At 40.1% G+C, this 15291-nt stretch overlaps 1 protein-coding gene across 6 annotated transcripts in view; it reads left to right on the top strand.

Annotated features, from left to right (window-relative positions):
- Positions 1-15291, top strand: part of GRAMD1C (GRAM domain containing 1C) — a 108048-nt gene that overhangs the window by 89876 nt on the left and 2881 nt on the right. For 4 of the 6 annotated variants that reach the window (XM_005670210.3, XM_013982428.2, XM_021070350.1 and 1 more), the window contains 7 exons: positions 760-878; positions 2118-2260; positions 3586-3689; positions 5569-5745; positions 7983-8043; positions 9999-10109; positions 10329-10434. In XM_005670210.3, coding sequence (XP_005670267.1) covers positions 760-878; positions 2118-2260; positions 3586-3689; positions 5569-5745; positions 7983-8043; positions 9999-10109; positions 10329-10434 — 821 coding nt within the window. The remainder of the gene's footprint in view (positions 1-759; positions 879-2117; positions 2261-3585; positions 3690-5568; positions 5746-7982; positions 8044-9998; positions 10110-10328; positions 10435-15291) is intronic. The other 2 variants (XM_003132665.6, XM_021070352.1) reach the window with 1 other exon arrangement.

Here is a 15291-nt window from a genome sequence, read left to right as displayed (position 1 = left end):
ATTCATTATGTTCTTTTCTGTATTTTCCTAGTCTTTGGCTTGTTAAATGACCCTTGCTGTATGGTGCTATGTTCTAAAGATATATTTGTTCAAACTGTGTTTTTACTCACTGTGCTGTTGCTAAGCAAATAATAAAGAATTCTGACCAAGATCTTGCCATAAGTACAGAGAGATTATTCTATTATAGCTTTCTTAATTTAGAAAAGGTTATATGATTTATTTATATTCATTGCCCCTTCCTTGATTAAAGATCTCAGCAGATAAGCCATTAACATCATATGATTCCTCATTACATGATTTCTGATTAACTTGATTTCTCCACAGGTTGGATCAGGTCCCATTGCTGTATAACAACAATGACTTTTCAAGGTTATTTCTTTGGTCATGGGAATGTTGATGTGTTCTGTCTGTTTGGTAAAGCCAGCACCACTTCTTCTCTTCCTAGGTACTGGGGAATTTAAAAAGAAACCTACAGATGAAACCACTTTAAATTTTATCTTCTAGAGAAAAGAAAAAAGTGTTTCAATAGACAACAATTTAGAAGTAAATGGATCAGAGCTAGGGTATATGTCACATACAAGAAGAGTGCCTAACATGTGATTTTACTCTTTAATGTTAAACTAATAACACAGTCATAAGGAAGTTTGGATTGGTCAAAAATAAAAATTTAAATACATAAAAAACTCCCTCTTTTATTCCATTACAAATCATACCCTCCAAATTTCTAGAACTAACTCTTTCTATATTTGCTGCAATTAGATATAGTATCCACCCCTTGGAACGTAGAACCGGGAGGCGACCAACTGAGGACCATGACCTACACTATAGTCCTTAATAATCCACTAACTGGAAAGTGCACCACAGCCACTGAAAGGCAGGTATGTCCATGCTGCGAGTATCCAAAAGAATCGTGCCCATGGGAAGAGAGAAGATGCCTGTCATAGGGTCCCTGCCACCAATTTACAGGACAATTTAAACAAATGCACGGCAAGAAAAAAATGGGAGAAACTGTTTACAGGTTGAAAGAGATTTAAGAGGTATATCAACCAAATCAACCCAATTGTAATTGGAACAAACCAGTTAAAAAAGTATTTCTGAGATTTAAGGAATTGTTAATTTTTATATATATTTTGTGCAGTCTGGCCAGGTAGAGGATGGTGGTGGAGGGGGGAAATGTGGGGAGAGGTACAGATGAAACAGGACTGGGAGGGCATTAATGTTGAAGCTGGCTGGTAAGCCAATGAGGGTTCATTATATTTCATTTCTACTATTGTATATGTTTGAACTTCTTCATAAAAGATTTTTTTTTTTTTTTTTTTTTTTTTAAAGAACACTACTGGGATCTGATTTACAGAATCATGTCAAGGATTAGGGCCAAATGACTAGACGGCTGCTATGACATATGTAGGGTATTTAATGCTCTGTTTATTCTGTGACCAGTGGCACTGCAGGGTTTGTGTTTGGCCAGTTGGTGTTGAAGTATAGCACATCTCTTATGCAAAGTTAGAAAATAACACCTGAATTATTTGGCTATCATGGTTTTTGTCCGTCAGCATTAAAAAGGGCTTAAAAAGGAGAGTCTGCTAACCTCAGAGGATGGATGGAATAGGAAGGTTAAAATGAGAAAGGTTTAACCAACAACCAATTTCGATCCTGTTTACAGAAAGCAGTGTTTTGTTTGGTTGTCCCCTTCCTTCACTTTTTTGGTGAAGCATGGTTTTGTTTACCTTTGATAAATTTTGAGGTGGGGTCCTGGCTTTGTTCAATTGAATTTTGAATTGTTCCCCTACCGGGGACATTTGAAATTCTTTATAAACTGATAATACACACAAGAGATTATAAGATTTCTTTTCCCTCCTCAGGCCTAAAAGAAAGAAAAAAATAAAAATTATTCAGTGCAATGACGGAGAAGCAGCAAATACTATTTCTGCAAGTCCCTTCTCAATTCACAGATAGCACAAGCAGCATAGCAGCCCTTCTGGCTTTGTACCTAAGCTTCTCAGGTCTTTTGTAATTTGTGAGAAGGCATGCTAGTATGTTCTAGGATGTTCTAAATTGGCAAGGAATTTGATGAATTAAACATAGACACGCAAAAACATTTCCTTTTATTTTGGCAGAGATTGTATAAAGAAAGTCGGGAAGCACAATTTTATTTGGTAGATTCAGAAGTGCTGACACATGATGTCCCCTATCACGATTATTTCTATACCTTGAACAGATACCATATCGTCCGATCCGCAAAGCAGAAATGCCAACTGAGGTGAGCTACTGTAAATGAGGGCTTTAGGCAGGATAGGTTACATGACGCTGTAGTAACATATCAACTCTGAAGTCTTAGTAATAGCTTTACACAACCACGTTTATTTCTTGCTCAGACTACACAACCCACAGGTGATCAGCAGAGGGGTGGGGGTCCTCACTCATGGCTTCAAGGTGATAAAGGCTTTGACATCCTGGAGCTGCACAGTCCAGAATATGGGTGGTTTCAGTTGCCATAGGAAGAGAGAGCTGTAGAATTGTGCTTGCAATGCAGGGGCCAGGACTGGTGCCAGGACCCTGTTGAACAGCCAGGGGTTTGGGAGACTTGAGGAGCACCTGGTGGGTGGTAAATGCATGCTGCGATGGGAGACCAGAAATGTTGGTGCATTGAAGTTAGTGCTGGGCCACCATGGGCTTGGCCTGGTCTCAGCTAACGTAGTTACTTTCAACTAATGTATGGAGAGACTTTTTTTTTTTTTCCTTTGGTCTTTTAGTCATTTCTTGGGCTGCTCCTGCGGCATATCGAGGTTCCCAGGCTAGGGGTCTAATCGGAGCTGTAGCCACTGGCCTACACCAGAGCCACAGTAATGCGGGATCTGAGCCGTGTCTGCAACCTACACCACAGCTCATGGCAACGCCAGATCCTTAACCCACTGAGCAAGGCCAGGGATCGAATCTGCAGCCTCATGGTTCCTAGTCGGATTCGTTAACCACTGAGCCACGACGGGAACTCCCGGAGAGACTTTCTTATGCAAGGCGTTTAGAAAGTTTAGAATTTATTTTGAGCCCTTACCACTATTTAAGCAAAGGGGTAGAGAAAGGAAAGAAAGAAAATGCCAAGTTGATGAAATTATTGGCAGAACCCAGTAATTTTCTTAAAAAAGTCATTATCAAAAAACAGTTTTTTGAAAATAATGTTAATTACTCTGAATCTTTTTTGCTTTTCACTGAATTCATTCTTACGTTTTTCTGCCTTTTTTTTTTTTTTTTTTTTTTTTTTTACTTTTTAGGGCCACACCCTCAGCATATGGATATTCCAGGCTAGGGGTTGAATCAGAGCTACAGCTGCCAACCTACACCACAGCCATAGCAACACAGGACCCAAGCGGTGTCTCGACCTATACCATAGCTCACTGCAACACCGGATCGTTAACCCACTGAGCAAGGCCAGGGATCAAACCCGCAGCCTCATGGTTCCTAGTCGGATTCGTTAACCACTGAGCCACGACAGGAATTCATGAATTTGTTCTCATGTTTAATTACAATATTAATATAATTACATCTTGTCTTTTCAATAAATATTTTTCTTTCTTCTTTATCCATTAGAGTTTCAACAGACTTGAAATACAAAAAACAACCATGGGCCATTGTCAAATCTTTAATTGAGAAGAATTCCTGGAGTTCATTGGCGGACTATTTCAAACAGCTTGGTTTGTAAATTTCTTGATTTATCTATTTTTGTAAAAATAGCATTTATTAACAGAATGGCAATTATTAACTCCATTCTTCATTTGGAGTCATAGCAGGAACTGGTAGATAATGTTGGAATGACTCCCACTGACGTGGTTCCAACTGCCCCACTTGAAATTTCAAAACTTCTAATTTTCATTTGTCTACCAAACACTAAAATAATACTTAGGATATGCCAGATGTTGTTCTGTGTGTTTTATAAATATCATCTCATTACAACTCTGTGAGATGTAAGTACTATTATTTTTTTCCCACTTTACTAAAGAAGAATCATTGAAACACAGAGAGAGGTTAAGTGACTTGTCCAAAATCACAGTTAGGAGCTCCTTCCCACTGCAAGGAGCCAAGGCAACTGACTGCAGTGAGGGACCACGCGACCTGATCATAAATATCTGGAGACCCCTCGGGTCCACACCTTCCTTCCCAGTGCAGCTCTCCTGAGTTTACACAGGCCCACTTAGCAACAGTACCATGTACAAGTGTGGATTGGGTGGAGGTGGGTACTAGACTGGGGAAGGTGATAGAGTTGTTGTTTGGATAGTCCTTAAAACATACATGGAGATGGAGTTCTCCAGTGGCTCTGTGGGTTAAGGATCCAGTGTTGTCACTGCTGTGGCTCTGGTTACTGCTGTGGCCCAAGAGTTTGATCCATGGCCCGAGAACTTCTACATATATATATATATATGAGCATAATTAATTTTGAAGAAAAAGTGGTGGCCAAGCAACTCAGGGTAATTTAAGGCTTTGTTATCCAGTTTGCTGATTATTGATTTTTCTTGTCTTTCTCTCCGGCTATTTCATTATTAAACTCCAAATCAGGATCAAAGAAAATGAAACCCAAAAATGAGTTTGGCCACTGGATAATGAACTTCTCATAAGAAATCTGGTGAAGGGAAAGTTTGAAAGAAATGATAAAAATGAAGTTTTTAGGTTGTTTGCAGATTTTCTTTATAGTGCTTCCTTTTTTGCAAACCTTCACTGCAAATTAGAACTATTTATCATATGCTACTCTTTCCTTTGAGATTGAAAGTCAAGTCCTATAATCTACCTTGGAAATCTTTTAATGATCCATTGTAAGTATGTAGCCTGTTGTTTCCATAACTGAAATTGTTACATTTATATATTTTTTTTTCTTTTTTGCCCCCTCCCCCACACCATGGCATATAGAGTTCCTAGACCAGAGATCAGATCTGAGCTGCAATTATGACCTACATTCTAGCTACAGTAATGCCAGATCCTTTAACCTATTGTACCGGACTGGGACTCAAACCTTTGTTCTGGCACTGCAAAGATACTGCTGATCCCATTGTACCACAGTGGGAACTCCATACATTAGTATTTAACATAGCACATGGCGAATTTGCTCTGATGATCCCATCATTTATTCATACAGTTTATTCTTCCTAGAATGAGGAAGCCTCATTATGGGATGATTGTACATGCCAACACTTTTCATTAAGAGGAAGGTTTGAGGAGTTAACCTGGTGGCCTAATGGTTAAGGATTTGGCCTTGTCACTGCTGTGGCTCAGGTTTGATCCTTGGTCCAGGAATTTTCTCATGCTGTGGGTGTGGTTAAAAAAAAAACAAACAAACCAACAGTAAGGTTTGAATTTAGGCCATAAGAACCTCAGTAATAGTTAAAGTTTGCCAAGGTGACCCCTAGCCTGGGAACCTCCATATGCCGTGGGTGCAGCCCTAGAAAAGACAAAAAAAAAAAAAAAAAAATGTACCAAGGTTTTAAAAAAAAAAAATGCAAACTGAGAACAAAAGAACCAACACCCCTGTATCTTATAGTTGAGGAGGTTTCTCCACTATATAAAGATTTTTTTTCTTCTTAGAATCAGACTTGTTAATGGAAGAATCTATGATAAATCAGTCCATTGAAGACCCTGGAAAACTGAGTGGCCTAAGAAGGAGAAGGCGAACATTCAACAGAACAGCAGAAACAGCTCCTAAACTTTCTTCTCAGTGTTCTTCTGGAGAGATGCGCTTCCATGCCAAAGGGGATATTACAGGTAGCAGTTACCTGGTAAACAGATATGAAAGACTTTTTTTTTTCTCTACAAGTTTACTTATACAAAGCAGAATATACCTCTTGTTTATTATAATATACCTCAGTTATTAGGAGGCCTCCCTTTCTCCTTTTCTGATTATCTTTGTCAAATGATGAATTCCTTACAAATAACTAATATATAAATGTAAAGGAGCAGTTGCACAATGGCAAGTGTGTGGCCAATAGAAGTATTTTACTGGGCCCACGTGTTTTGTTTTGTTTTTTGTCTTTTTAGGGCTATACCCAAGGCACGTGGAAGTTCCCAGGCTTGGGGTCTAATTGGAGCTGCAGCTGCTGGCCTGTACCACAGTCACAGCAATGCCAGATCTGAGCTGAGTCTGCAAGCTACACCACAGCTCATGGCCACACCAGACCCTTGGCCCACTGAGCAGGGCCAGGGATCGTATCCACATCCTAGTGGATACTAGTCAGGTTCATTACCTCTGAGCCACAATGGGAACTCTGCCACATGGTATTTATATAAAATTGGATATTTTTATATAAAAACTCAGATCTGCCAGGCCTGGCCCCAAATCCCTTCATAGCATCAGTGGGTTGGAGCTTAGGAGTAGCTGCTCCACTTGACCAGGTATAGGCTCTCCCCAGGTCACCAGTCCCCACTGGTGTTACCCACTGCTACATGCCTCACTCATTCATTTCCTGCCTAGCATTTATAAACTTTTGATTTCTACTCTTTTTTTTTTTTTTGTATTTTTTTTTTTAGCTATTTCTTGGGCTGCTCCCGCGGCATATGGAGATTCCCAGGCTAGGGGTCGAATTGGAGCTGTAGCCACCAGCCTACGCCAGAGCCACAGCAACATGGGATCCGAGCCACGTCTGCAACCTACACCACAGCTCACGGCAACGCCGGATCGTTAACCCACTGAGCAAGGCCAGGGACCGAACCCACAACCTCATGGTTCCTAGTCGGATTCATTAACCACTGCGCCGAGACGGGAACTCCTGATTTCTACTCTTGAATCTACTACAATGACTATATGCTTTTAGTCCTTATGTACTGTCAAGGCCAGCCCAGTAAAACTGCAGAGATAGAATTTGACTTTTATTGTCTCCACTCTCAATTTTGTAGACATCTTACTCCTACTAACTGTTATTCCCTCCCAGTCAGAGCTATAAAGCTGTCATATCTTCTCACCCTTCTACATTATCAAATCCTCTTCTTCTAAGGCTTATATTTTAGTGTGAATATGTTTTTCTACCATTTAAGCCTAATGGCTCTTTAATTTTGGGATTTAATGACAAAATTTGGGCAACAGAAAACAAGTGAGAGTGATTAAAAAATTTTTTTTTAAGGAGGGAAGCACTATACATAAACTTGGCTCAAACATTATTTGCTGAGGTGGAACTTAGCTAGAGATGGTACATGATATATTGACTTGCTTATTTAATTTACTTTTTTACTTTTTATTTTTTTGTTTTTTTAGGGCTGTACCCACAGCACATGGAGGTTCCCAGGCTGGGGGTTGAATCGGAGATGTAGCTGCTGGACTACGCCACAGCCATAGCAATGCCAGATCCGAGCCACATCTGCGACCTACACCACAGCTCATGGCAACGCTGGGTCCTTAACTCACTGATTGAGGCGAGAGATCGAATCTGTGTCCTCATGGATACTAGTCAGATTCATTTCTGCTGAGTCACAACAGGAACTCCTGCTTATTTAATTTTAGAACAAATTACTTTGTTATATAGGCCCAATTTTCAGGACTCATATAGGGTTTCTTTTTGTAGATTTGTTTCGTATCACTCAGTCAAAAAAGGGGTGACAGTAATTCACTCTCAATCACTTTATCTTTACAAATAATTTTTTTTTTTTTGTCTTTTTGCCTTTTCTAGGGCTGCACCTGTGGCATATGCAGGTTCCCAGGCTAGGGGTCTAACTGGAGCTGTAGCCACCGGCCTACGCCAGAGCCATAGCAACGCAGGATCTGAGCCTCATCTGCAACCTACACCACAGCTCACAGCAACACCGGATTCTTAACCCACTGAGCATGGCCAGGGATCAAACCCACAACCTCATGTTTCCTAGTTGGATTTGTTAACCACTACGCCATGACGGGAACTCCTACAAATAATTTTAAAAATTTCTTTTCTAGTACTTTTCAAATGAAAGTAAATTTGACCAGCTATAATCACAATCCTGATTCTAATGTGGCTTTTTTTTTTTTTTGTAATTAGCAGGAAAGAAAAAGGAAATTGAAAATTATCACACTCTCCTTATTGTGGTGATGAGTATTTTGTAAGTATTTGTTTTGAATGTTTATTTTGCTTGTGTCCTCACTTATCATTTTTTAATGATTTCCAAAAGGATTTGAATGTACTTGGATAGTCTTATTTAGAAATTGCCACTACTTGACCAATTTTGACCTACAAAAACAATAATTTGATATGCTTCAGTCTTAGAGGTTTTAAATGATCTTCAGAACTATTAAATTCGAGGGAATACCAAATACACATTTAGTAAATGTTTTTGTTTTTTAGACTCATCTGATTTGTTTCTACCATCATGGGTTTATATGGGAAGTTCCATGAATTTAAAGGGAATATTTATATATGGAGGCTGGTGAAATCCCAGCAATGCAGTCTTATTCTATTTGATTAGACCAGTGGTTCTTACCCTTTAGTGTGCATAAGAATCACTTGCTAAGATACAGATTTCTCAGTCCCAATCCAAAAGAGTGAGTCAGTAGTTTTCGAGTAAGGATCAGGAATCAGTAGTCCTCTAAAACGCATTGCACAAGTCATCCTGAAGCACATGATCTGAGGATCGTCGGGTGAGAAATACTGGGGCAATTAGTCTGAATCTCAGAGTATTCTATTGGAATCTATTCAGATAACAGTTAAACTACTGTTATTTCTGTGGCTGTACTTGAATCTTGAGGTAGTCCATCAGAACAATTGAATTAGTTCTGACGGGATGATGCACACTGGGTGGTGGTTTTTTGGAGTGAAAGTTCTTATATCAGCTGTTTTTTCTAATTATAGATTTCAGAACATAGGAAATGTTTGTTGTGCCTTTGAATTTCGTAAAAAGTTTTCATAATCTGCTTAAGTCGGTTTGCCATGATAATTTTGAATAGTAAATATTATCTGTGATCTTTTCAATTATTGGCAAAAAATGTATAGTCAGAATTGAAATGTTGATCTGTATACCATTTCAGTGCCACAGGAATTTCATAGATTTGATTTTCTTGTTACTACCTAGTTTTCATTTAAGAAAAATCTTCTGGATGGGTTGAGGTGAATTCTATGTGTTCTTAAGGGCAAGTCAGTATTTTAACAGAAAAAGTGAGAGATGATGCCATCTATATGTTTGCATATATGTGTAATAAAAGATATGTTCATTCACTTGAAATGTTGTGAGGACCAATAGAGGTAAGTCCATTTAAAATGTAACATTTTATATATGACACCATTAATGTATGTTTGGAATTTGATACTTTGTCTAAGTTGAACTAGAATAAATTTTTGCTGAAAGGTGATTTTTTTCAAATTTGTTTTGGCTTCCCTGGGAATAAGAGGCGCATCATGATCTACCTATGTTCAAGTCCATATTGATCTTCATTTCCTTTCTGAAGTGCAGAGTTATGCACATATAATTGCTTAAGATAAAAGCACCCCAAAGTAAATCTTGAAAGCTAACATGATAGATTTTTTTTTTTTTTTGTCTTTTTGCCATTTCTTGGGCTGCTCCTATGGCATATGGAGGTTCCCAGGCTAGGGGTCGAATCGGAGCTGTAGCTGCCAGCCTACGCCAGAGCCACAGCAATGCTGGATCGTTAACCCACTGAGCAAGGGCAGGGATCGAACTCGTAACTAATGGTTCCTAGTCGGATTTGTTAGCCACTGCGCCACGATGGGAACTCCTAACATGGTAGATTTCTAAGCTGGAGGTCACACAGCAATGCTGGCTGTGAGTCCTAGCAGAGGAACAAGTCAGGGACAATCCCAACCTGCTTATTTGATGACTAAACTGTCACTAGTTACCTTCCAGCTTTGTCCTCAACATCCACTCGATACTTAAAAGTAATTACTTCATGCAATAAAATAGGGATAATTGGTTTAAATAATGACAGTAATTAGAAATCAGTCTGGGTAATACACATTTTTGAAGCACTGCATGTCCATTCTGGATTGGCATTGCTTCAGGTCTGAATACAAGTGGATTAACCAGGTCCAATTTGCTCTGCCTAGTTTGCTTTTGCTGGTTTTGTTGAACGTGACGCTGTTTCTGAAGCTGTCAAAGATAGAATATGCTGCTCAGTCCTTTTACCGTCTTAACCTCCAAGAAGAGAACTCTTTAAAGTAAGTCTTTCCCACCCTAATCTATTATTTCAGTTGTTCCTTTGCTGTAGAAAACTTAATTCCAGTTTTAGTGAGTTTGGTCTGCCAACTCTTCTATAGTCATAAACTGTTTTGTTTCCTTTTTTGTTTTGTTTGCAAATTTATAGGGCACTGATAATTTCTAGACATGAAAGAATATAAGCTATTCCTTTGATTTTTATGATGGTATTTTTCTTTCAGTTTAGCCTCTGATATGGTGTCAAGAGCAGAAAATATTCAAAAGAGTAAAGATCAGGCCCATCGTTTAAAAGGCGTGCTCCAGGACTCTATCATGATGCTTGAACAGGTGGGCACCTCTGTGTACCATGGTACTTGGTACTCATCCAGTGTCAGTCACCTGCTTCTCTGGTTGTGAGAGAACATTTACTATATTATTTGAAGAATTCCTCCCCCCACCCAACCCCCCAGAGGCATTTTCCCTTGCCAGTTTCTGTAATATACATTTTATGGGTATAATCACTTGTACTTTTTTTTAACAAAATGGGAAGTGCCATACTTACCACTGCATACCCTCTTTTTCATTTAGTGATCTATTTTGAAGATGTTTCTGTATCAACTTGCATACATCTACCTGTCTTCGTATTGATCTATATAAATTTTTATGCTTAATATTAGCTGTTTTTATATAAATGGTAAGTATTGTATGTGCGTTATTAATCATGTATCATGGAGCTACTTCCATGTCACCATATGAAACTCTTCCTTTTCTTCTAACAGCTGCATAGAATTCAACTGTACATATGTGCCATGATTATTTTTGCCAGTTCTCCACTGAAGAATGAATGTTTAGGTTATTTTGGTGTTTTGCTATAAGCATTCTCTTGAACATAGTGTCAATGTATGCTGCTTGGGTCTATGAACCAAAACTTAGGATTCCCTTTGAAAAATGAAGATTAATACTTCCAGTATGGTATAATGCATGCATACTTTTCAAAATTGAAAAATAGAGCATAGTAGAAAAAAAACCCATTGTTCTAAATTCAGACACAATCACCGGTACAATTTTGTTTCCTTTCATTCTTTTCTTCTAAGTGTTGGGATTTTTTTCCCTTTTATTTATTTATTTTTGGCCATGCCTGTGGCATGCAGAAGTTCCTGGGCCAGGGGTCAAACCCAGGCCACTGCAGTGCAACGTCAGATACTTAACCTGCTGCACCACAGGGGAACTCCACATTTTTTTTCTTTTTATGGCTGCACCTGCGGCATATGGAAGTTACCAGGCTAGAGGTCGAATTGGAGCCATACCTATGATATAGCTTGCAGCAACCCCAGATTCTTAAGCCACTAAACAAGGCCAGGGATTGAACCCGTATCCTTATAGACACCATGTGGGGTCTTAACCTGTCGAGCCACAATGGGAACCCCGTTAGAAGATTCGGTTATTGAGATTTTTTTTTTTAGGCTATCATGCGAGTACCAAGCTTCGACAAGCCTCTTCAGATGCACAGTGCCTACAGTTACTAACGGCATCTCCCACTCAGCAAGGAGTAGATCACATTCTCACTTTTCTCCTTTTCCTCTCCACTCTTTTCCTGCTGACTGTCAACTCAATGACCATGCCTCAAGGAGAGAAGAGACTTTCCCTCTCCTTCCATATCCAGATCCACAGACCTTCCTGTTGCTGCACTCCTGTCCTGCCCTGCACTCTCGTTAGAAGCATTGCTCTGCCTCTGGAGGCACGTCCCAGCCCGAGCTAGCAGGAGGCACCATCGCTCCTCTCGCCTCCTCATTTTCAGTCTCCCTCTTTCAGCTGGATCTTTATTCCCAGCACCTGACCCTGCTCTCTTCTCCTGCAGTAGAAAACCCACACCATCCACATCCTTCTCTATCTACGTACCTACCTCTTCCCGCCCTTTCACAGTCAAGCTCTCTTAGAGTGGCCTACTCTGTCACTATTTTATCCTTTGTAACTCATTCACTTTTTTAAGGTTTTATTTTCACCCAAATCACTCATTCACATAAAGAGTTAACTTAGCAATCCAGAAAATTAGCAATCTAGGTACCCTCTTCTCCATTACATTCCTGAAGACAAAAACCTTTAACTCTCTTGCGTTTATTCTTCTGGTGTTTACCTTCATATTGACAAACAACAAGAATGTATTGATACTTTCTGATTTTTCAGTTTTAGACATTATCTTTTGACTTCCTGTTAGGGAAGATTAGGATTTTGTTTCCTTTCCCCCTCTTCTTGTTCCCATTTCAAATCACCCCATCCTCCCAAGGAAGTTATAATTTTGGTTAGGTCAGTATTCAGTGTTGGCTTTGTTTTGACTCAGTTTACTGTTCTGAGCTGAGCCACAAAATGAACCATGACTGCTTTTTCTTAATCCCTGAGATTGCCTTCTTATTACAGCTGATGAGTTTATTGTATTGTTTATAAGTGTTTCATCCCTAATGCTCTGTCTCCTCTCATCATCGTTCAGTCACCTCAGGCATTCTATCCATGAAGCCTCTGACTGGCCCTCTCTGCAGATGCATAGCTGTCATCATGGGGTTCCTGCTTCCTATATCCCATGTTTCTGCTTTCTTGGTTTCCTTCTTCCTTTTTCTTTTTTCTCTCTTTTTTTTTTTTTTGGTCTTTTTACGGCCACACCCACAGCATATGGAGGTTCGCAGGCTAGGGGTCTTATCAGAGCTGTAGCCGCTGGCCTACACCACAGCCACAGCAATGCAGGATCCAAGCTGCATCTGTGACCTACTCCATAGCTCCCAGCAACGCCAGATCCTTAACCCACTGAGTGAGGCCAGGGATCGAACCGCATCCTCATGGGTGTGAGTCAGGTTTTGTTAACTGCTGAGCCACGATGGGAACTCCCCTCCTTCCTTTTAATGAACATATCCTCTAGTAGCTTCCTGAGAAGAAGAGGGTATGAGGTAAATCTTATAAGACTTCACCTGTATGAAAACTTTTTATTCTGTCCTTCCCCATGATTAATAGTTGGGCTGGGGATAGAATTCTAGCTTGGAAATAAGTTTCCTTCAGAACAGTGAAGGCATTGCTTTATTGCACTTTGTCTTCTAGTATTACTAATGAGAATTCCGAGGCTGTCAGATTCCTAATCCTTGCATCTGGAAACTCATGGCCCCTCTCCCTGGAAAATGAAGAGTTATATGGTTGATGATTTCCTCCTCTCCACTCTCCTCCTCTGACTTTCTACAGCATCTATAATCAGACATTGGCCTTCTATTGGATGGGTTGTCTAACCTTACCTTTTCTTTGCAGCTTCCATCTCTGCCTTTTTGTTCTGCTTCCTGAGAGAGTTCCTCAACTTATTCTTCACATCTTTCTATTGAGTTTGTCAACTTTTGCTAACAAGTTTTTAATTTCTGAGAGCTGCCATTTCTCTGAATTTTATTTTTTTAATGGCTAACCCTAACCCTAAGCCTATATATATAAACCCTATATATATAAATTGGAGCCGTAGCCACTGGCCTACACCAGAGCCACAGCAACGTGGGATTCGAGCCACGTCTGTGACCTACACCACAGTTCACAGCAACCCGGATCCTTGACCCACTGAGCAAGGCCAGGGATCGAACCTGCAACCTCATGGTTCCTAGTCAGATCCGTTAACCACTGCGCCATGACGGGAACTCCAGCATTGTGATATTTTTAAGTAAATATCTTTCTCTCTGATCATATTTCTGATAATTAATTTTTTTTCCTTTTCTTGTACACTCGCTTTCCAGCAACCTCCTTTCCCCGTTTTAATTTCTATTGTTAGGGTTAGAGGATTTCTTTAGATGTCTGTCATCCTTTGTTGCCTGCTTGTGTGGATCCAAAGTTCTTAACTGTGGTTTGGGCAGGTCTACCCTGAACTTGGTAGATCTGGCTGGGCCCTTGGTTGAGAAATCGTGGTATCAGTATCTTTAGGTCTTTCCTGTTGGATTGGTCAGTTTTCACAGAGAAGATATTCCAGCCTCCTACTTGAAGGATTAAGGGCTGGCTGCCAACATCTTAGGAGCTGAGTGAGAATAGAGGGATGGAGGGCCGGGCAGAGGGATGCTCTCAACACTCAGTGTACATGTTTTTGTATAATCCCCGTTTTTGGTATGGTACTGCTGCCTTGAACAATGTCTTGGTGTCTTCCTGGCCAGACAGCCAAAGACCCTCTGTTTTATCCTCTCCATAAAACAGGATTGTAGATTTCTGTCCAGGTCATAGGAGAGACTGTGTGTTCAAAAGTTCATCCAGTCCTTCTTATTTCAGTCCCTTCCTCTTTATTCTCACGTCCAGAGATGCCTGTCAATTCTTGAGGCTTTTCAGCAGCCTTCAGGATAAATTTGGTTGGTTTTCAGTTCAGCATTTTTAGGGCTGCTAAGTCGTCCATCTGCCTTCCAGTTTCCAAAGTTGTGTTGCTATCATCACCTTTCCTGTTTTCCCCATGCTTGTGGATTTATGCCTTTACTGTGCTCTTGGTGGGGTTTTAGGAGGGGGCAGAATTGGATACTTGTATTTAACTCACTCACTTGCTCTTCAGCTTCCTGCTGCCTTGATTTTTTCCTCCACATCTTCTGCTGATGTTGCTCAAGCTAAGCTCCCCAGTGACCTCTGGCTTCTAAAGTTAATGTTTTTTTTTTTTTTTTTTTTTTTTTTTTTAGTTTTCATCTTACAGTGCCAGCATATGACAAAGCTGACCACTCCTTTCTTATGAGATACCTAATATTTCTTTCTTTGGAACCACAAACAAAACCTAGCTTTATTGTGATATAATTCACGTACCATACAACTCACCTTTTTTGGGGGGCGGGGCAGATCCGAGCCACATCTGTGACCTACAATGCAGTTTGTAGGCTGAGCAAGGCCAGAGATCAAACCTGCAACCTCATGGTTCCTAGTTGGATTTGTTTCTGCTGCGCCATGATGGGAACTCCCATACAACTCACCTTTTAAAGAATTTTTGGTATATTCACAAGGTTGTGCAACCATCACCACTATCTAGTTCCAGAATGTTTTTATCATCCCCCCAAAAACCCTGTAGCTATGAGCAGTCACTCCCATCCCTCAGTCTCTCAGCTCCTGGCAGTCGCTAATCTTTCTATTTCCATGTGTTTGCCCATAGAACTACTTTTTGCTGGTTAAATCCATGTTCTCTCCTTGACCTCATCCTGGCTCAGTGCTCCAGGCTCTGCATTAGATTCT

The sequence above is a fragment of the Sus scrofa genome, chromosome 13, assembly GCF_000003025.6.
Source record: "Sus scrofa isolate TJ Tabasco breed Duroc chromosome 13, Sscrofa11.1, whole genome shotgun sequence".
Taxonomy (NCBI): Eukaryota; Metazoa; Chordata; class Mammalia; order Artiodactyla; family Suidae; genus Sus; species Sus scrofa.
Note: the sequence above shows the minus strand (reverse complement) of the source record. Positions and strands in the feature narration are given on the sequence as shown.